The sequence below is a fragment of the Myotis daubentonii genome, chromosome 20 (genome assembly GCF_963259705.1).
Source record: "Myotis daubentonii chromosome 20, mMyoDau2.1, whole genome shotgun sequence".
NCBI lineage: Eukaryota > Metazoa > Chordata > Mammalia > Chiroptera > Vespertilionidae > Myotis > Myotis daubentonii.
In genome coordinates this window covers 1,306,236-1,328,283 of record NC_081859.1, presented here as the reverse complement: position 1 = coordinate 1,328,283, position 22,048 = coordinate 1,306,236, and the positions used below count along the sequence as shown (strand labels likewise).

The following is a 22,048-nucleotide window of genomic DNA, read 5'->3' as shown; positions in this document are numbered from 1 at the left end:
TCGGTGGGTCCTCTCGGCCACGCGTGGTTTCCGTTCGCCGAGGCCACGCCCTTCCCCCCACGCGAACGTGTCTGCGTGTCCGCATGGTTCTGGGACCGGCTGGGTGCGGAAGAGGAGGTGTGAGTCTGAAATTCTGAGTTTTCTTCTTTCGTGTCCATGATGACGTGGTAGCATCACATGACGTTCAGTGGAGATCATTGAGGCCGGACGGAGGGGAGGGTGTCAGGGTTTAGCCGTCTCTCTGCCGTGGATCGTCTCTGCGAGTCCTTTCTTTCCGCTCGCTACCTGGGCTGTGTTTATTCTTGCGAAACATGAATCATCATAATTAAGAGCCTGTTTCTTTTAAAAAATATATATTTCTATTGATGTCAGAGAGGAAGGGAGAGGGAGAGAGAGAGAGAAACATCCACGATGCGAGAGAATCATGGATCGGCTGCCTCCTGCACGCCCCCCACTGGGGATCGAGCCCGCAACCCGGGCCTGTGCCCTGACCGGGAATCGAACCCTGACCTCCTGGTCCCCGGGTGGATGCTCACCTGCTGAGCCACACCCGCCCGGCAAGGTGTGTCTTAAGTCTCCCTGGGGGTTCCCCAGGAGGTGCCGGTACCCAGGGGAGAAGATGCTGGCTGTCCGGGGGGAAGAGGCTGCGTCCGGGGAGCTTTGCAGAAGAAAGATAACTAACAAGACAGATTAGCGAAACCAAGGTTCCCCGAGAGCCCGCCGAGAGCAGTCCGCACGGTTTGCAATAAAAAGGGGATTAAGGAGATGGATTTTTATTGACTTCAAAGCAGCGGGTTTTTCTGCCTGAACTGCCCTTGGTGTCTGCATTGGGTTGGCCTCATAAAACAAACTTAAATAAACTTCTCGCCGAGTCTACTTATTACGTATTGGCAGGCGGCGGCCGAGCGAGGCCACGTCCCTCCGATGAGACGGAGAGAAAAAAAAAAGTGCAGGAATCAGATCAACCAACATATGTTTTGCCTTTAGTCTCCTGCTCTATGCAGGCCGGCCGTGCACTCGCATCCTAAGAAATGAAATAACAGCGCCGAGCGCGAGCCAGACGTGCGGGGCCCTGGGTTTGCAAATGCCTCCCGACGTCGCCGCACAACTGTTGCTCATCAGCGGGCGTCTGAAGCAACAGAGCCAGGGTCCTTGTTCACATGGAGCCGGCGCTTTCCGGGGAGGGAACGCCTGTGTGTTGCTGTTTTTCCCCTCGTGCAGGCGGAAAAAGGGGATCAATATCGCGGGAAGGAACGGGGCCGAAAATGCAGGGCGACAACGGGACTCCAGGGAGGCCACGCTCCCAGGCTGGGCCGAGCCGGGCCCGATCCCCGGCGCTTTCAGGACTAACCGCCATCCATAGGAACATCCCAGCCACGCCAGCCCCCGTCTCTCGCCCCGGAACAGCCTTGGGGAGGCGAGGGGACCCCGGCGAGCGGAGGCCCGCTTGCTGGCACCTCCCAGGGTCACCCGGGACTCGCGCGTCTCATGGTGATGAAACGCAACATGCGGGGGCGGGTGGGTGAGGGGCCTTCCGGCATCTGGGTGGGAGAGCTCTCTCGCTCCGGTGGCGAGAAGGACGCATTGACTCACGGCCTGACGTTGGAAGAAGTAGAGATGGCCCTGGCCGGTGTGGCTCAGTGGATAGAGCATCGGCCTGCAGACCGAAGGGTCCTGGGTTCGATTCCGGTCAAGGTCACGTGCCTGGGTTGTGGGCTCACACATGCTCGCACGCGCGCGCACACACACACACACAATCACATGCACACGCACACGTGCACACACCAGATCACACGCTCATGCACGCACCACCAGATCACATGCACATGCACATCACGTGCACACGCATGCACACACGCACTTGCACATGCACAAACACCACTGGCCCATGAAGTCTCCTGGGGCAGATGTCTGCCCGCCCCTTTCCCCAGGCGTGTTGGTTCCCAGCTTCCCATGAAGTCACATAAGCAACAGGGGTCCCCCCTACCCCTCACCCCCCACCCCGTTCTTCTTACAATTCGCACCCTCCCCCTCTGTCATCGCCTCTGCACGTGTGACATTCTAATTCAGGGAAGCCCCGCGCTGGCCACTTGTCAGCGGGCCCCCGCACGCCTTCACAGGGCGCCCGGCCGGCAGGTACCTCCCCTCCGAGGCGAGGTGAGGCCTGGGCCCTGCGGCGGGAGCGCTGATTAGCATGCGGGCCACGCGGCCGCTCGATATTTACAGCGCGGAGAGCGCAGCCGCGGATAATGGCACATAAAGCTGGTGCTCGTCTTAATTAAACGCGCGGTAATGGGTGTTGTGCAGGGTTTTTTTCTGCTGCTGCTTTCCGTGAGCGAAGCAGTTTAGCAAGGCCCAGCGATCACTCACGCGGGGTTCTGAGCCTGGACTTAATCAATACGTGATTTACGGCCGCGGGAGCAGGCACGGCCATTGGTTCGCCGCTGGCAGGAGGCTCAGAGCCGGGCCGTTTCGGGGTAACGCCTGTCCGAGAAATAGTAGTCGTTGTTGTTTTTCGGGTGTTGCTCTTCATGTTGTCATTTCGCTAAATACCGCACTGGGGGGGGGGCAGGAGTCGGGGAGCTGGGCGTGGGGTCACCTCTGGGAGCCTCCGTGGGGGGCCCTGTCCCCAGTCCCCCCAACCCTTGAGCTCCCTGGGTTTTCCCAGACACTCTGGCCTCAGCCCTGAAAACACGGCGAATCCCAGGCTTGTCCCTGAGACAGGGACCCGCCGTGTCCCCAAGTCCAACCCCCTGTCGTGTCTGGATGAGACGAACAGCGAGGGGGCTGCAGAGCCGGGGTCCGAGCCGAAGCGTTTGGGGTCCCCCCCGAGGAAAGCAGCCGGATGCAGGTTCCTGGCGTCGCTGCGTTATTTGCAAAATGAGTCCCAGCTGCTGCTCGACCGTCCTCTCGAACGGAATCTGAAACTGTCCCCGTGGTGGCGGGAGGCCTGTCGCCCGCGGCCACACACGGTCTCACACACACCTGGGCTCGCCGGCTGCCCCGGGGCACAGCGAGCTCCGTGCAGGTCGGGGTGACCTGAGTGACAAGCTGACCTCCCATCGATCGGCCGACTGGGCCTCGTCTGGGGGGGAAGGACGGCGCCCTGTGTGCGTGCCACCCGCGCCGTGTCCCGGGCACAGCCCCTCTGAACTCGGCCTTTCTCTCTGCTTGTTGGTCCTAAGAGAACACAGTTCTTCTGTTCGTCTTACTGCCATTTATGGGAGACTTCCTGGTAAGACCCAGATTTCTTTTCCGTTAGCATCACATTACAGGTCTTTGAAACGACTGTGACCCACCCGGCCGGTGTGGCTCAGGGGTGGAGCCTCGGCCGATGAACCAGGAGGTCGGGGTTCGATTCCCGGTCGGGGCACAGGCCTGGGTTGCGGGCTCCATCCCCAGTGGGGGGCGTGCAGGAGGCAGCCGATCCATGCTTCTCTCTCATCATGGATGCTTCTCTCTCTCTCTCCCTCTCCCTTCTTCTCTGTATCTGCTTTTTTTTGCAGGGGGAGGGGGGGACCATGTATATAATAACAATATTAGCAGATTCTCCCCTCCCCAGATGGCTACAAACTACAGGGACTGGACTGAGTTGAGCACGACGGTAGGAAATGGAGCTTAAACGACGAATTCCTGTGCGTTTTTAAGTACTTTTCCGGACACCGAAATACCAAGTTTCATCCTAAAATCGTCGGTGTATCCCCGATACTCAAAGTCAGGATAGAGTTCAAGTGATTAGCAGTTTCTTTCCAGAAAAAAAAAAGAAACTTTTTTTTTTTTTTTTACAAAAGGGTATTGTTGTGCTCACCGGCCCTCCCGGGGGCTACGGGACAAATGGCCTCACCACACGCGCTGGCCCTCGTCCAGCCCGACCCACATCCACGGGGCCGGGGCCTGGATACTGTAACAGTATCGCTTCTAATTATAACTTCAAGGCACTTCCTCTTCCCAAGAAGTAGCTGCGAACGCAGGTTCTTATCTCCCCGAAGCCAGGCCGCCGGGATGCAAAACATCTCCACGCACCCAGCGGCCGGGTCACCGTGTCCGCTGACCCCATCGCATTTGATTATTTAACGGGCCCACCGTTCACCGGCCGTAATAATGCAAAGGGAACGTTCTTTTTGTGTGTGTTTTTAAAAGTATATTTCTATTGATCCCAGAGAGCAAGGGAGAGGGAGAGAGAGATGGAAACATCAACGAGGAGCCCTAGCTGGTTGGGCTCAGGACTGAAGGGTCCCGGGTGCGATTCCTGCCGGGTCAAGGGCACAGGCCCGGGTTGCGGGCTCCATCCCCAGGAGGGGGCCTGCAGGAGGCAGCCGATCCATGATTCTCTCTCATCATGGATGTTTCTATCTCTCTCCCTCCCTCTCCCTTCCTCTCTGAAATCAATAAAAAAATATATTTTTAAAAAAGAAAAGGAAAAGAAAGGAGGGGGAGGGAACTGCTGATGGCACCCCACCCCCTTCAGAGGGTGACACGTTTTCCCGCCACCCGTGCGCCCTTCTGTTAGGATGCATCGGGCGAAGCCAGGACCGGCTCTGAGGGGAACCCCCCCACCTCCGTTCTCCGATGGCGCCGTAATTTACCGCCCGGCGTCAAGAGCCTCCGATTTCCTGCCTCCGTGAAACATTGTGCTTGCCTTGTCCATTGATGTAGCAACTCTAATGGTTACAAGCAGCTACAGGAAAATCAATAGCGCGCTTTCTTCCCTGAGACGCCCGCCCGCCCGCCCGTGGGAAGCCCCGCGCGCGCGCGCAAGGCAGGAGCATTACGCACACGCGCCCGCTGAGATGCGCGCCGGAGATGCGGGGCACGAGGGCCGGGTTTCTCAGGACGAGACCAGAAACGGTGGCATCGACCCCATCGGCCGTGGGGAAGGTAAAACACGCGGCTCTCTCGGAAACGGGGGAAGGGAGAGCCTGGGGCCTCCTCGGACGGGGGCGCCATCCCCTGGCAGAAGGAAAGCAGCCGTGGCCAGGCGGACGCGTTCGCTTCTGCAACGGGCCCCTCAAGGCCACAGGGCGGGGGCGTGGTGCCGGGTTAATGTTCACTCGGGGTGGCGACGCGCAGGAGGCCACCGCCTGGAAGCGAACGGCGCCATGGCCGAGGGCGCAGCACGCAGCCGAGCCAAGGCCCCGGGAGCCCCGAGAAGGGTCTCCGGGTGCCAACGTCTCAACCTTGGGGTTCGGCGCCGGGACATACGGAGGCGCGAAGTCTAATTCCCTTTCCAAGCACAGAAGACAGAGGCGGGTTTTAAAGCAACAAGTGCCTGGCCTGGCCCGGGGAGTGGGGGGCGTTTTAGCCACCAATTGTCATGGAAACGAGAATGCGGGGGGCCAGGTGCCCTGTGCGCTGGGTGCCCGCGGGGCTGGTGGGGCCTCCGTAGATCTGCACCATCCCAGCCCCATCTGTGCCGGAAGCGATTTCCCCAGGAGACCCTGCTGCGCTCACGTGCGGGGAGACGCGGCCAAGCGCCCCCCACCCACAGGCATGATCTGCGCGAAGGGTTGTCCCATTTCACGATTAGGATCCAACTCCAAGCGCCGGCGACAGGAATTATCTGTAGAGATGATGCGTTTGGCAAGACATGGAGGCCTGGCCAGGGGCGAGCCCTTTGGCATTCACCGGAGAGCCTCAGATACTTTTTTGGAGTAACAATCAACCAAGAGCAAACCCACAGGAACCTTCAGCAGACCCGCCTCCCCAAACACCATTTAAAAATGCTGGGGGGTCCCTGGCCGGTTTGCTCAGTGGTTAGAGCCTTGGACTGAAGGGTCCCGGGTTTGATTCCAGTCAAGGGCACAGGCCCAGGTTGCAGGCTCGATCCCCAGTGGGGGGTGTGCAGGAGGCAGCCGGTCCATGATTCTCTCTCATCATGATGTTTCTCTCTCTCCCCCTCCCTTCCTCTCTGAAATCAGTAAAAATATATTTAAAATCATAATAATAATTCCTGTAATCCAATCGCTAATTGTGATCTTAACTTCCACTGATTTTTTTTTTTTGCTAGTTTCCTGGTTGCCATTTTGCTGATTATTGACGCACAGTATTTGTTTTAATTTTTTTGTTTTATTTATTTATTTTGTTTATGTATTTTTTTGTTCATCCTCACCCAAGGATATTTTCCCATTGATTTTTAGGGAGAATGGAAGAGAGAGGGAGAGACAGAGAGAAGCATCGATGTGAGAGAAACACATCGATGGGTTGCCTCCTGCATGCGCCCTGATCAGGGCCCAGGCTGGGGAGGAGCCTGTAACCGAGGTCTGTGCCCTTGACCGGAATTGAACCCGGGACCCTTTAGTCCGCAGGCTGAGGCTCTACCCACTGAGCCACACTGGCCAGGGCTTTTCATTCTATTTATTTTATTTTTTTTAACTTTTTAACCTCCTTCAGATGGGGCTGTCCCACTGGACGTGGGGGGTCTGAGGGTCACGGGATGTCCAGGCAATTAGCATGTGGGTGTGGCTAACAGGACCCCTGTGATGGACGCTGACCCTTCCCGCTGGGTCACACTCTGCCCTTTGTAATAAACCCGCCGTCTGGCAGCCAGGGTGCAGCCTTGCCACCCACAGTCCCTCGCTGGTTAAAAAGAAACCTTCACGTGAGAGAGGACCCCCCACCCCCAGCAGCGGGAGAGCGTTTGATCCAAATGTCCCCGTGTCCCCGCCGCCCAGGCCCAAGCTCCGGCCGCCCAGCCGGGGGCAGGATATTACACCCGGGAGGGGTTTTCCACGCCGCCCCCCCCCCCAACCCCGCACATCCCGTGAATGTGACGGGGAAATCCAGACGACAGCGAACTTGCCACCAGCGCCACCTGGCTCCCTGCCAGGGAGGCCGCCAGTCAGGCATCCGCACCTGAGGGAGGGGCTCCGTGTGCTTTAAAAATAGGTTCCGCGAAAGAGCGAGTGTTATGCAGGAGCTGAGAGAGCGGGAGAATGAGCAGACAAACGGGAGGGAGGGAGGGAGAGAGAGAGAGAGATCGTAGAAAATCCAACACAGCCCGGCTGGTGTGGCTCAGTGGTTGAGCCCTGACCTATGAACCAGGAGGTCACGGTTGGATTCCTGGTCAGGACACATGCCCGGGTAGGGGACGTGCAGGCGGCAGCCAATCCGTGGTTCTCGCTCATCATTGATGTCTGTCTGTCTGTCTGTCTCTCTCTCTCTCTCTCCCTCTCCTTTCCCCCCAAATCAATAAAAATGTATTAAAAAAGGGGGGGGGGACTGGAAGTGAGACCGGCTTCCTCCTGGGTCCACAGGTCTAAAATCACCCGCCTCGCTTCCCGGCTGTGCGAACGCTCAGACCCCTACGTCCCCGAATAACGGGGCGTTGCCACGGTGCCGTCTGCCACAGCCGAGGCCTGGCCCCGCGCGGAATTCACACGTGGGCGTGGACGGTACGGGTCCCCCCATCCTCAGGGCTTGGAACAGAGCGTCGCGTTTTGTGAGGCAGATCCGGCCCGACGGGAGGTGTTCCGGCCCCACCGGGACCCCCGCTGAAAGGTCTCCGTGAAGGGACCGCTGCCTTTGCAACATGTTTCTTCTCAACAAACCTGACCTGTTCGTTTTCTCTGCCACGTGGTTAAAAAAAAAAAAAAAATGCCAAACAAATTGGGACTATGGATTTTCTGTCTTTCGCATAAAAGGCCTATCCCTGAGCTGTGGGATGAATTATTAATTTCAGTTATGCAAACGCCGCCGGTCCGTGTCTGGCTGTAACGGTCCTGTCCGGCGATCGGATTCCTCCCCCGAGTTTCTTGACTCCAAAGACCTTTCCCTTTTCACAACCCCAACAGCTCGGAGTCAGCGTCAGTCAGCTCCCCGAGTTCCCCCTCCCGTCCACCCTCTGATCTTACGGAGCAGAACCGGGAGACGCGAAGGCAGCGGTTCTCAACCCTGGCTGCACGTTAGAATCCCCTGGGAACCTTTTTAAAATCCTGATGCCTGGGCCTCGTCCTCCGGAAATTCCGTTTCTCTGTGACTCATGTGGTGGCCCCACCCCATCACAACGAAACAGAGTTTCCGGAGGACGAGGCCCCCAGAAATCAGGATTTTAAAAAGATTCCCAGGGGATGCTAATGTGCAGCCCAGGTTGAGAACCACTGAGCTAAGGGAAACGATGGACTAAGAAGTACAGGGAAATACCACTCTTTTCTTAAAAAAAAAATACGTGATTTATCATCTTTATATATATTTATTGATTTTTAGAGAGAGAGGAAGGGAGAGAGGGTGAGAGAGAAACATCCATGATGAGACAGAATCACCGATCGGCTGCCTCCCGCACGCCCCCTACTGGGGATCGAGCCCGCCACCCCGGCCTGTGCCCTGACCGGGAATCGAACAGGCGACGTTTCGGTTCATGGGTCGACGCGCAACCACGGAGCCACACCGGCCGGGCGCTGTGTAGCTCCGGAAGGGCCGTTTTATTCCAACTCCACAAACGGAAGAAACCCGGGGCTCTGTGGAACCGACTGGGCACGTGGCAGCGGCCACCGGTTGTAGGAATCTTACCGGCTGCGATGGTGCTTCTGAGCACAGGTGGGAGCAGAACGTGCGACGGACGACACGCCTCGCTAACTGGGACCCAGCCCGCCGGGCAACCGAAAGCCGAACCCACGTGGGCGTAAAGAAATGCAATTTCGGTGACCTCAGCCCCACGCTTTCCCTGAAGTCATGTGGCGGGCACAGGGAGGCACAATTAAAAGGGGTTGGGAGCCCGGCCGGGGTGGCTCAGTGGTTGGGCGTCGACCTGTGAACCAGGAGGTCAGGGTTCGAAAAACGAGATGGAGGCAGCCGCCCGTGGGGATGAAGCCGACAGGCAGCTGCTCCGGGCGCTGCACCTGCAGGGTGGCCCCGGACGCCCGGGACGGTTAGAGGACGGGGTTTCTCCCGGATGATCAACGATGAGGCAGCGCCGATCGTGCGGGTGCCGGGGCCTGGGGCGCCCCTCTCCCGGGCAAACACGGTAACGGCGAGACCTGCTTCAGCTCAACCGTGCGATTCTCGTACCTCGTCTGCTAAGCGCGCCTGGATACTCTCAAACGTCACCTTTCTGTTCTCTTAGAGAAAGGCAGTAGGAAGGCTGCGGGCCCGTGGTGTCACGCACGCAGTCCTGGGTGCTCCGCCACACACACTCACACTCACACATACCCACTCACACACACTCACACAGTCACACACACATATAGACTCACATACATTCTCACACTCACACTCACACACACACATACACACACACTCACACACACACACTCACTCATACACTCACACATGCACACACACGCACACACACACACAGTCACACACACATATACAGACTCATACATTCTCACACTCACACACGCACACTCACACACACTCACATGTGCACACACTCACACATACACAGTCACACACACATACACACAGTCACACACACACACATACACACACACTCGCACACACATATGCAGACTCACATTCTCACACACATATATACACTCACACACGCACATACACACACACACACTCACTCACACATGCACACAAACTCACACAGTTACACACACATATACAGACTCACATACATTCTCACACACACGCACACTCACACACACACTCACAAGTGCACACACACACATACACAGTCACACACACACAGTCACACACATATACAGACTCACATTCTCACACACATACACACACATGTGCACACACACTCACACATACACACATACACAGTCACGCACACACTCACACATATATGCACTCACACACGCATACACGCACACACACATACATTCTCACTCACACACACGCACGCACACTCACACACATATACAGACTCACATTCTCACACACATATATACACTCTCACACACACACACACACATGCACTCACACACTGTAATATCCTTTTTTTTTAGATGTTTCTTTCTGATGAACTGCCCATGACATTTCCTAAGTTCTGAGGTGGCCAGCAGGCCGCAGAAAGACAGTTCTTTGGGCTCCTGCTTGAATCCAGCAGCTCCGGCAGACGCTGGCCTTCATTCGGGGCCCGTCACACCGTAATATTCTAATCGGCCGGGCGAACATCTGATCCAGGTTCATACAAGTTGGAAACCCAGTAATTAAATGCAAACACAGGCTCCTGCCAAAGACGCTAAGAATGCCTTTGAGCTAATATTTTTAACCAGAGCCGGCCGGCCGGCGGCCGCTCTTGTAAATTTCATCACACCTGCGGCGGTTTTCGCCGTTCGACGGCCGGGCAGCCGATTTATCCCGAGGCAAAGCAGGCCTCTCGCGCCGGCCGCCCGGCAGCCCGACTGAACACTTGGCTTAATGTATCCCCACGTGGGTCTGCCTGTTTAATTCTCTTTCATATGCTAACGCGGCTTTATTCACGGCCCGGTCCGGGCGCCGCCTGCACCGGCTGACCCTCATCGCTCCGGCCAGAGAAGCAGCAAACTTGGCGAAGACCAGGCCACGCGAGGGTCCGCATGGCGATCGATGCCCACGCCGGACCGGGACCCGCGTGGATGTGACCACGGGGACGGCGGACACCCCTTCCTCCGAGGGCGGGCCGCCTGGTGCCGGGGGGACGTGTGTGTCCTGGGGACGGGTGGCTTTTATCGTGACATCGGGGCTGAGACCCCCACGTCCAGCCGGCCGGGCGGCCGCGATTCGGCGTCCCCCGGGCACGCGAATGCCGCCCGCCTCAGCAGACACCGCGCGACGCCTCCTCCACCCACCGCTGCCGTGGACGGTTAGGGGGGACCAGGGAAGCGCCCGGTCCGGGGCCCCTTTACTGTCTGTTTTCGGGCTCAAAAGGCTCCACCGGTCCCCAGCCTGGGATTCTTGGTGCGTTTCCGCGCGGTTTCTCTGTCCTCTGGTGGGTAGAAGTTGGTAAAACATGCGTGCCCGCCGAGCGCCTGCACAGGGGAGCTGCCTCGGACCGCCCCCAAGCGGGGTAGCTGTACCCCCTCTTCTCCCCGCACGTCCCCACCGTCCGGCCACTCCCTGGGGTCCCCGCCACTCCATGGAGTTCCCACCACCGTCTGGGCGTGGCCCGGGACCGGGTCTGAGCGGCCGCCCCGGCTGGGCCTCTGCTGATGTCTGGACCTGGGTTTCCAGCCGTTTCCTTGCAGGTCTCAATGCACTGCGCGCTCCTTAAACTCAACCTGGACTCGACCGAGACCCACGGCCGGTGCTCCTCCTTCTGCTCTTGTACCTTCAACACCTGGCCCAGGACTGTCTGAATGAATGCATGAGTGAGTGAACGAGTGAGTGAATGAGTGAGCACATGAATGGGTGAATGGATGAACGCAGGAACGGGTGAGTGAATGAATGAGTGAGTGAATGAATGAGTGAGTGAACACATGAATGAATGCATGAGTTGAACTTTCAAACCTCGAGTTGCGCGTTTTGCTGGAAATAGGAAATCGCAGCCCCGCCGCCCTCCCGTCTCCAACCCCCCAGCAACCCCCTCTCCCTCGTCAGTGAGTCCATCTCCAACTGTTGTTACACAGTCATTTGGACAAACGATTTCAGTGGCGCCCTTTCGAAATCATCGCGGAAATGGATTCCTTACCGAACGTTCATTTCCTGACGCCGCTTCCGCGGGTGGCCGACCCTCCAGAGACCTCCGGGAGAGGGGGTCCCCGCTTTCCGATCTTTTATTTTTTTAACATATTTTTATTGATTTCAAAGAGGAAAGGAGACGGAGAGGGAGATAGGAACGTCAATGATGAGAGAGAATCAGATCGGCTGCCTCCTGCATGCTCCCCACTGGGGATCGAGCCCACAACCCGGGCCTGTGCCCTTGACCGGAATCGAACCCGGGACCCTTCAGTCTGCAGGCCGACACTCTATCCACTGAGACACACCAGCCAGGGCACGTTCAGATCTTTTAAAGGGCCAGATGAGATTTTATTCCCCTCCCTGCCCCTTTCCTCCCTCCCCCCAACCCCCCTCCCCGCACGTGTAGAAAATTAACAAAGATAACCATCTTCTCAGCAGAAGCAGGGCACCCCACGGGGCTTCCCCCGCCCCCGCCCCCACCCCTTGCTCAGCAAAGGACCCGCCACCGAAAGGCCTGCTGAGCGGGAGGGTTCGCCAGCCGTACTGCGTGGCAGGTGCCCGGGCAGCAGCAACCAGCGTCTGTCTGCATCCTCAGACCCAGCCCGACGCCCCCTGCACCCGGGAGTGGGGCGTAATGTATGCGGGGAGACCTGAGGGGGGGCCTGGCGAGGAGGGTGGAGGGCCCCCGCGCACCCCCTGCGAGCTCAGCGCGAGGCGGCTTCGAGGAAGAGCCGGTAATTAGTCCCCGAGTGCATCCGGGAGAACAGATGAGAGGCGGCTACTTGGAGGCTTGGCCAGTCATCAAAATGGAAAGGCCGCGGGGAGAGGGCGTGGAGGAGGACGCCTGCGTGCAGACCGCAGCCCCGAGTGGGTCGTGACGGGCCGGTGAGCGCGTGTGCGTAAGGTGTGTCGCCGTGTAAGCGTCACCCGCATTTCAGGGGAGCACGCCCCCCACTGGGGGCGGAGGGAGCCCGCCACCCGGGCCTGTGCCCTTGACCGGAATCGAACCCGGGACCCTCCGTCCGCGAGCCGACGCTCTATCCGCTGAGCCACACCAGCGAGGGCCCGCCCGTCTTTTTCTTGACTCTGTCTCCCCGTCAGTCCATATTTATCACGGCCCCTCCGGCCGCAGGTGCCTGGCGGGTGGGGAACCTCTGGCCGGCGGGCCGAATGGGATAAGGCCCATGACACCATCCGGCCTGGCCCTGCCACGGCGTCCGGGGCGCGTTCGTGAAACGCCTGACCCAACAGAGCAGGCTCGTGTTTAAGTGGGTGACTGTGGGTGGCCAGAGAATGATGTCATCAAGATCCCAATGGCCCGGGCCAGAGAGACACCAAGGTTCCCCACCCCTGTCTTGAAACAGCGGACGGAGGAGAGACAAGGACGCAGAACAGGCTGTGGCACCTCAGACGGGAGGGAGGGAGGGAGGGAGGGAGGGAGGGAGGGAGGGAGGGAGGGAGGGAGGGGGAGGGGGGGCAGAGATGAACCGATGAACTTGTGTGCATTTGGGCATCACCCGTGGACACAGACAATGGGGTGGTGAGGGCCTGGGGGGTGAGGGGGGCGGGAACAGGCTGGGAGAGGTTAATGGGGGCAAACGGAGGGCCTAGGTAACGCTTTCCACAATAAAGATTTAAAATCATGAATCACAAACAAGAAAGAAAGAAACCGGGGGGGGGGGGGGGGGGTCCCCAGGAGGGAGGCCGAGCGGGCGGCCAGCGTCCCCGCCTCTCTCTCTGAGGGACCCAGGACGAAACGGCAAGACAAGTCTCGGGCCTCAGGCCCCACCGCCAGGCCGGCCTCTACCTGATGGCGATCCTTAGCCACGGAGCCCTGGGTTCTGGGCTCCTGGCAGCCGCTGGAGTTGCCAGATGGTCCGTTAGCGCGGGCGGGCGGGCGGGCGGGCGGGGCCTTCAGAGTCATTTAGAAAATGTCACCCGGACAAGGGCCCTGTCACTTCCGATGGGAATGATCTCCATCAGACCCGGCCGCCGACCTTACCTGGGGCCGGGAATTCAGGCCGCGATTCAGGCTCGGGCGGGTCGCGGGGTTCGGAGCGGCCCCACCACTGGGGACCCATTTGCCGGCGGTATAATGACCCCCCCTCGTCCTGGTGTCCGATGGGGACAGAGGTGACCTTGCTCCAGGGCCGGCGGTGCCTAACGGGCAGGCGGCGATGTGGGCGGGACTTTGACAAGACGGTCTCGCCGGGCCCTTTCCCATCCCCCGCCCAGGAAGCTGGGTGCGCAGGGCTCCGGGGACACGGGCCGCGGAGAGGGGGGGGCGCACCGTGAGGAGGGGAACGCCGCTGGGCGCTGAGCCCTGGCCGGTGTGCTCAGTGGTTAGAGCGTGGGCCCGCGCACCGAAGGGTCACGGGTTCGAGTCCCAGTCAAAGGCCCATACCTGGGTTGCAGGTTGGATCCCCCACCCTCCGTCCCTCCCTCACTTCCTTCCACTCTATAAAAATGGGGAGGGGAAAAAAATCCTTGAGTGAGAATTTACACACACACACACACACACACACACACAGGGGGGGAAAAAAAACCCACTGAGCCCTGGCCAGTGTGCTCAGTGGTTAGAGTGCTGGCCCGCGCATCGCAGGGTCACGGGTTCGATTCCCGGTCAAGGGTACGCACCTAGGTGGCAGGTTGGATCCCCCACCCCAGTCGGGACGCGCGCAGGAGGCAGCCCATTCATGTCTTTCTCTCACACCGATATTCCTCTCTCTCCCCCTCCCTCTCTCCCTCCAGATGTGAAGAGCCTGGAGAACTTGCAGCTGGTGGAGGGGGTGCAGGAGCAGGTGCACGCGGCGCTGCTGGACTACACGGTGTGCAACTACCCGCAGCAGGCGGAGAAGTTCGGCCAGCTGCTGCTGCGGCTGCCAGAGATCCGGGCGCTCAGCCTGCAGGCGGAGGAGTACCTGTACTACAAGCACCTCCACGGCGACGTGCCCTACAACAACCTGCTCATCGAGATGCTGCACGCCAAACGGGCCTGAGCGCGGCCGGGGGGGCGCGGCCGGGGCCCCCCGCTTTCCGGACGGAGCGAGACGGGTGTGGGGAGGGGAGAGCGGACGGGAACCAGGAGGGAGAGCTGCTCCACGCCACCCCCGGGAGAGCCCTGGGGGGAAGGGACCGCGTCCAGGAGAGGGCACCCCCGTCCGGTGCCGGCCGGCAGCTGAAGGCTGCATCGGGGTCTCGTGTTGGAAACTGTGAACCCGGAGCTCCGCGGCCTGAGAGACGAGGGCGGGACTCCCCGACGGACGCGGGCCCACGGCAGAGCGACCTCGGACGGAACGAGTCTCGTATTTCACACCGATCTCTGCGGTGGAGGGACTGCCCGGCGTTGGCCACTGGGCGCACTGGGCGGCGGTCGGAGGTTACAGCATCCCGCCGGCCCCGCCCACCTGAGACAGCTCCCCAAAGCCTATCGGCTGCACCTGGGACGGTCCCTCCTCTCCCCGGCAAGAACCCAGCACCTTCTGTCCTGCGATCCATCCATCCATCCATCCATCCATCCATCCATCCATCCATCGAGGAATCTCTGCTAAGGACCCAGCCACGGCCCCTGGCCGCTCCCCGAACCCTGGCAACGCTCAGACGTCCGTGTCTGAGACCTGCCCACAGCGCGTGAGAACCGTCCATGAACGGTCGGCCGGCCATGCCCCGCGCGTTCTGGCTTGTCTGGTCTTGTGTTCACAATGTTACAAAACAGGAGGAAAGAAAGAAAGAGCAGGCAGTATCCGCTCTCTCTCTCTCCCGCGCACCGACACGAATGGCCAGGAAGGGAAGTGGCTACAAAGTGTCAAAGCCGAGGTCGCCTGGACCCCATGGCGGCTACTGGTACTGCGCCGCGGCGTCGGCAACGGTCGGGTTTCATGTAAAAAAAAAAAAAAAAATTCTGGCCCAAAGGCCCGTCCGCTCACGTCCGTCTGCGTGAGCTTCCACGCTTGCGGCCCATTTGAAAATTAAACTCGCCACCGTCCCACCCTGGCGCCTCCTCGTCGTGGCCGGGAGACGTTGAAGGCAGACGGGGGCAGCGAAAGCTACGCACGCGGGAAAGGCTGGACGAGCCGATAAATGGACCGAGCCCCGAATGGAGACGTGATTTTTTTTTTTTTTACATGTGGCTGGAAAGCTGTTTGAGGGATTGAGATCTTCCCCCAAAGGGAGACGAAGAGAAGGGTTGCTGACCATCCGAGTCACGGGCCGAAGTTTGCAGAACAAATATTAGGGGGGGGGGGGGAGAGACGGGGGGCGGGGACGGGCCGAGCGATCGCCCCCGACATCGCCATCAGTGTTACCAGCACGCAGTTGCCATGGGCCCCATCGTCTTGCCTTATCTCGCAACTCTGAGAGGTTCGCCGTGCGGATGCAAATCCCCTTTACAATAAAGTATTACTACGTGAAAAGTCCAAGAACATATAGTGTTTACATTCTTTAGGTCCTGTGTTGGGGGGGGGCGGGGCTGGGCGGGGCGGGCGGGGCCGGGAACCGTGATAAAGACCGCGTGTAGCTCAAGCAGTACTTCCCTCAATGTCATTGTTTTCTGATCGGTCATTCCTCTGAACAACCACCCTCAATTACTGTAGATGTCGTGAGACACTAAAATCAGAGATCGGGGATCGCGCTGAGACGTTGCTTAATTTTATTTTTTTGAGATGATCGGCGGCACAATCACTTGTAGAAACTGTAAAGAGAAGATGATAATAAAATAAAAAGTATCTCCTAGTCCCTTAATTTCTCCCCCCATAAATGTGTCTGGCTTTGGAATAGGTTTATTTATATTGTATATCCTCGTTTCTCAACTGTAGACGATGATGATGCTAATTTATTGTTCCTTCGTTTCCCCTCTGTATACGCTAGAGCCCAGACGGGGAGAAACCAGATATGTACGTCTGTACTGTCGCATGTCGTCAAGTTAGAGGCACGGGCCTCCGGACGCAGAAGGGTCGTGACGGACTGAGAACCATTCACTTGATTAAATGTCTGTAAATCTCCACCGGGATTTCTGTGGTTTCTTTCGCGGCCTGGACCTCCCCTGCGTGTGCGAGCGGACGGAACAGGGTGGGGTCCCGGCCTGACCGCTCTCCCGGCGTTGTGAGCCGCAGACCAGAGACACGCGTGGCAGTGTGCGTGGGCGCGAAGACGGTAATCTAGAGGCCCGACGCACGAAGATTCGTGCAGGAATGGGCCTTCCTTCCCCTGGCTGCCGGCATCACCTTGGCTCCTGCCGGAGCCGCCTTTCCGCCTTCCCAGGCTGCCCAGAGGCCCAGAGTGGCTGGGGCGGTGCGGAACGCCTGCGTCGTCGCCATGGCAACAACACAAGCGTCCCACCCTGCCCCTGGCTGCTCGGCGCCTGCATATGCAATTAACCCGCCAGCTTTATTGGGTTCATTTGCATACTTGCTCCTGATTGGCTGGTGGGTGTCGCGAAGGTACGGTCAATTTGCATCTTTCTCTTTTATTAGTGTAGCTTGTCATGAGTCTCTTCGCATGTTCATCCACATGAGGGGTGCTCGGTGGCTAAGCTGCGTGTCCACGGCTCCGAGCGGGGTCTCGGCCACCTGTGTTCCCTTCCTGGCTCAGGGGGGAGCTGGCCCGAGCCCCCATCCAGAGTGTGAGCTAGGCCGACAGCAGCATGGCTCTCGGGTCAAAGCCAAGGCAGCTAGCTCAGTGGATAGAGCATCAGTCTGTGCCCTGAAAGGTCCCGGGTTTGATTCCCAGTCAAGGGCACGTGCCCAGGTCGCAGGCTGGATCCCCAGTAGGGGGCGTGCAGGAGGCAGCCGATCCATGATTCTCTCTCATCATGGGTGTTTCTCTCTCTCTCTCTCTCTCTCCCTCTCCCTTCCTCCCTGAAATCAATTTAAAAAAATTAAAAGCCAAGTCGGCTAAAAGCCTCATGCAGAGGCGTGGTGTCCACAGTGAGTGAAAGGGTTCCATCCCAGAACCAGGAGACCAACGGGAGATTAGGAGATTGGGGGTGAGGGGCAGGGGGAGGGTAGTTATTTGGAGGGTCTTGAACATTGCAAAAAAATAGATGGGTTTTTTTCTCTTAAAGTATATTTTTATTGATGTCAGAGAAGAAGGGAGAGCGAGAGAGAGACAGAAACATCAACGATGAGAGAGAATCGTTCATTGGCCACCTCCTGCACGCCCCACACTGAGGATCGAGCCTGCCACCCGGGCATGTGCCCCGACCGGGAATCGAACCCTGACCTCCTGGTTCCTAGGTCGACGCTCAACCCCTGAGCCACACCGGCCGGCCATCGTTAAAATCCTGGTGGAGAGGGAGCTCCTGGAAGCCCGCCGGCAGCCAGCGAGGTCCCTGTGAGGGGGGGGGGGGGGCCTGCCTGCCGCCGTCGCCCGGAACAACATGCCCCCGGTCGCTTAGCCCGTCAGCGCGAGGCCGCCAGACGGGACCCAGCTCAGCTCAGGGGCCTGATCGTTACATCCGCTCCTCGCAGCCACGGTGCCGCCGTCCGTCCCTCTAACTGAGTTTGACGTTCTCTCCGAAGCCGTCACTGACGTGTGTTTGTGTGAGAACCGGGGAGAGGGGCCCCCCTCCCCAGCCCGACACGGGTCACAGGCTGTGCGGCCGAGTGGGCCCGACACCCCCCTGGAATAACAAAGGCCGGTGCTCCCCAGCGTCCGGCAGGAGCTGCACAGCCCAGCCCCTCGAAATTAATGTCCGGCCCTTCTCCCCTGTGGGCCCTTCTCCCCCATGGGCACCGGATCTATGCTGAGCTGAGGGTCCATCACGCAGGGGCTGGTATCGGGCTGTGAGGATGGTTTTGTGTGCAGACAGGCTGAGAACCAATAGGAAACCTGGCCTGTTTGTTTCTTTATTTAATCTGATTTCAGTGATTCCAGAGAGGAAGGGAGAGGGAGAGGGAGAGGGAGAGGGAGCCATCAAGGATGAGAGAGAATCACGGATCGGCTGCCTCCTGCACGCCCCCCACTGGGGATCAAGCCCGCCACCCGGGCCTGTGCCCTGACGGGGAATCGAACCCTGGTTCTTAGGTCAACACTCAACCCCTGAGCCACGGATTTTTTAAAAAGGGGGAGAAGGGGGGGCGGTGGGAACGGGGGGGCGGTGGGAACGGGGCGGTGGGAATGGGGCGGTGGGAAGGGGGGCGGTGGGAAGGGGGGCGGTGGGAAGAGGGGGCGTTGTTACACAAAAAACAGAAAAGATCTGTAAGACCAGGTCACACCAGAAGGGGACTCCCCCCGCCCAACATGAAGGCGGCACCGGACTCCCTCATTCTGTGCAAAACAGTGGCCAAATAAGGCCTGGGTGTTGGGGGGGGCAGGTGGCGGGGGTTTATCTGTGCGCACAGGGGTTTCAGCTCCCGAAGGACGCATCCTCGGAGCTTCCTGCCTTTCTCTCGCGGCGCGGGGACCGCTCCGATGGCCGGGGGGGGGCCGGGGGGTACGGGGGGGGGAGGGGGGCGGAATCAGGGGCTTTCCACCAGCGCTGATTTACGGCCTGGGGATGCCCGCGTCCTGTTTTCCCAGCGGCAGGAAGCGGCCCCACTCCAGCCCGGTGCTCAGCGATGCCTCCAGCGGCCGCGAGGGACCCCGGAGGGCCTGGCGCAGGCAGCCAGCGCGGACCTGGGACCCGCATGTGGGTACATGTTCGCACACAATCCAGTGTCATGGCGGGGCAACAGGCAAACTGAAGGCCCTATTGAGAGAGAATCATGGACCGGCCGCCTCCTGCACGCCCCCCCCTGGGGATCGAGCCCCAAAGCAGGGCCTGTGTCCTGACCGGGAATCGAACCGTGACCTCCTGGTTCACAAGTTGATGCTCAACCCACTGAGCCACACCGGCTGGGCGACTTTTTTTTTTTTTTTTTTTTTAAAGAGAGAGAGTGGGAGGGATGGGAAGAGACAGAGAGAGAAACATTGACGGGAGCGAGAGACATTGACCAGCGGCCTCCCGCATGCACCCCTAATGGGGGAATCAAGCCCTCCACCCAGGTGCCTGCCCTTGACCGGAATCGAACCCGGGACCCTTCAGTCCTCGGGTGGCCGCGCTATCCACGGAGCCACGCCGGCCAGGCAGGACCTGCGTTTTAACAAGACCCCCAGGTGACGGACACGCCTCCAGTTGGCAGAGCGACGGCGCTTCCCTCCTTTCAGAACCGCCCCGGAACTCCGACTGTGACCCTCCGTCTGAGAGAACATGAGACGGTCGCTAGCCCGTCTGTAACCGTTTTAAAACGTGTTTCCGGCAGGGCCCTGGGCGTCCCGGTGGGTCTCCTGCTCCGACAGCGTTTGGACGGGACAGACCCAGCGACGGCCCTGCTCCCGCCTCCGGCCGCCCTCCTGCGTCGCATCTGGCCTCCACCTCCGAGACCGGCCAGCACCCGGCTTCCTCCCTGCCCTCACTCAGTGCGAACGGCCACGCGCTCCCCAGTTCGTCAGGAGGTGGAGGCCCCGTCCCCCGCCGGCCCCCCGCCTACCTCTCACTGGGCTTCTGTTTCGGCCTTGACCGTGCGGCTGTGGAGGGCGGGGGTGGGTGGCCACCTCTCCCGCGAGTGGGCGGAGAAGAAGCCGGAGGGCCTGGGCATCTTAGAGACGCGAACCAGCACCCTGAGGCCTCCGGGGACGAGCGGTCGAAACGCGGGGCCAGGGAAGCCGCCCTGGCCTTGGCCTTGGAGAGGACCCAGGCCCTTTGGTAGCTGCAGCCCCAGGTTCCGCCCACACAGACCCGCCTCCCCGTGACCTCCTGCAGGTGGAACTCATCAGGAGGATGGGCCACACCTGCCTCACCTCCGCAGGGGCCCCAGGCTGGGCTGGGCCAGCGTCTCTTCGAAAGACTCCCCCTCGGCACAACCAGGAGCCTGTGGGGCCCAGAGGCCTTTGCGGGGGGCGGGGGGCTGCCTCCCCCTGGTGTCTGGGAGTTTACCTGAGCCTCTTCCCCAAAATCACTAGCCATTCTTTAAAAAAAAAAAAACAACAAAAAACACGTTTTTATTGATGTCAGAGAGGAAGGGACAGGGAGAGAGAGAGAGAAACACCAGTGATGAGAGAGAATCATGGATCGGCTGCCTCCTGCACGCCCCCTACTGGGGATCGAGCCCACGACCCAGGCAGGTACCCTTGACCGGAATCGAACCTGGGGCCTTTCAGTCCACAGGCCTACGCTCTATCCACTGAGCCACACCGGCCAGGGCCACTGGCCGTCCTTGGAACCGCCCCGCAGCCCTCTCCCAGGCATTGACCAAATGAAACAATAAAGCTTTTTGCAGCAAAAAATAAAAAATAAAAATGTTTAAAAAAGCTTTTACTAACTCTAGTCTGCATGGTGAAGAAGCCATTTATACTGAAGAATATAATGGATCGTCTCCATTTGATACAGTTGCACATACAGGCTCTCCGGGGACCCAGAGAAGGGGGGGGGAGGGCCGTGGTGGGTGACATGTGAGTTTCCACTTAAAATCCACTTAAGGAAGAGGTCACGGAGGGAGAGACGTCCCAGGGGAGAGCCGTGCGGGGCACAGACAGCCCCGATCGCCCATAAATCCCTCGTAATGGCCAACTGTTCGGGGTGACTGGAAGCCAAGTGCCTGCAGGGAGGGTGGGAGGGGGGAGGCGGCAGCCGGGACTGAGTGAGGGAGGGTGTGGGCGAGGCCGGCTCAGCTGTGGCAGAGTTCCCTCTAGTCCCGGGCCTCGGGGTGAGGGGAAGGGCGGACGGGGCGCCCCCTCTCGCTGATTCGGGGCCTGAAATGTGCACCTCCTTCCCAGCTCAACTCCTGAGCCACGACGCCAGCCGGGCTCGTCTCTACCCATTTTACAGAGAAGGAAACTGAGGCTCAGGGACAAGAAATGTGCATCAGCCCGGCCGGCGTGGCTCAGCGGTTGAGCATCGACCTATGAACCTGGAGGCCAGGGTTCGATTCCCCATCAGGGCACAGGCCCGGGTTGCAGGCTCCATCCCCAGTGTGGGCGCATGCAGGAGGCAGCTGATCCCTGCTTCTCTCTCATCATAGATGTTTCTCTCTCTCCTTCTCCCTTCCTCTCTGACATCAATAAAAATACATTTTTAAAACTAAAATAAAAGATCCCAATTTGCCATTATTTTTCACACAAAAAAGTCAACTTCGGAAAGCAAGAGCATTTCCATTAGCATTTAATCAAATCAGCAACTCCCAAGCGGCCGTTCGCAGAAACCGAGGGTACAGTCCGGCCGACGGAGACGCGGTCTCTTCTCACTGAACTTGGACAGAAAGGGCCCTAAACCGGGAGGGTTTCCCCGGATCCTCCGCGGCCCTCCGCCCACTCAGAAGTCAAGAACTTCCAAGTATCAGGACACAGTGTTCCGCGTTCCAATAACCAACCGAACGGAACCTGGGATGGAAAAGGGAGGGGAGATAAAATGAAACGGCTCTCGGAAAACAGAACCAGCAGCTCAGGGCCCGCCCCCGGGGCCCCAGCCGAACTGAACATTTGGCTGAAGAAGGGGCGGTCGGAGGCCACGTCCGGCCGG

At 59.3% G+C, this 22,048-nt stretch overlaps 1 protein-coding gene, 1 long non-coding RNA gene and 1 other non-coding gene across 7 annotated transcripts in view; 1 reads left to right on the top strand and 2 right to left on the bottom strand.

Moving 5' to 3' along the window:
* The window catches only part of NR5A2 (nuclear receptor subfamily 5 group A member 2), a 59,724-nt gene extending 43,169 nt beyond the window's left edge, over positions 1-16,555 (top strand). For all 5 annotated transcript variants that reach the window (XM_059677907.1, XM_059677904.1, XM_059677905.1 and 2 more), the window contains one exon: positions 14,305-16,555. In XM_059677907.1, the coding sequence (XP_059533890.1) occupies positions 14,305-14,552 (248 nt within the window). In that variant the 3' untranslated portion in view covers positions 14,553-16,555. The remainder of the gene's footprint in view (positions 1-14,304) is intronic.
* Positions 1-22,048, bottom strand: part of LOC132222617 (uncharacterized) — a 256,549-nt gene that overhangs the window by 172,987 nt on the left and 61,514 nt on the right. The gene's annotated exons all lie outside the window — the stretch shown is intronic.
* Positions 9,898-10,033, bottom strand: LOC132222715 (small nucleolar RNA SNORA2/SNORA34 family). The gene has a single exon (XR_009450286.1). It is a non-coding gene; the product is annotated as a small nucleolar RNA SNORA2/SNORA34 family (small nucleolar RNA).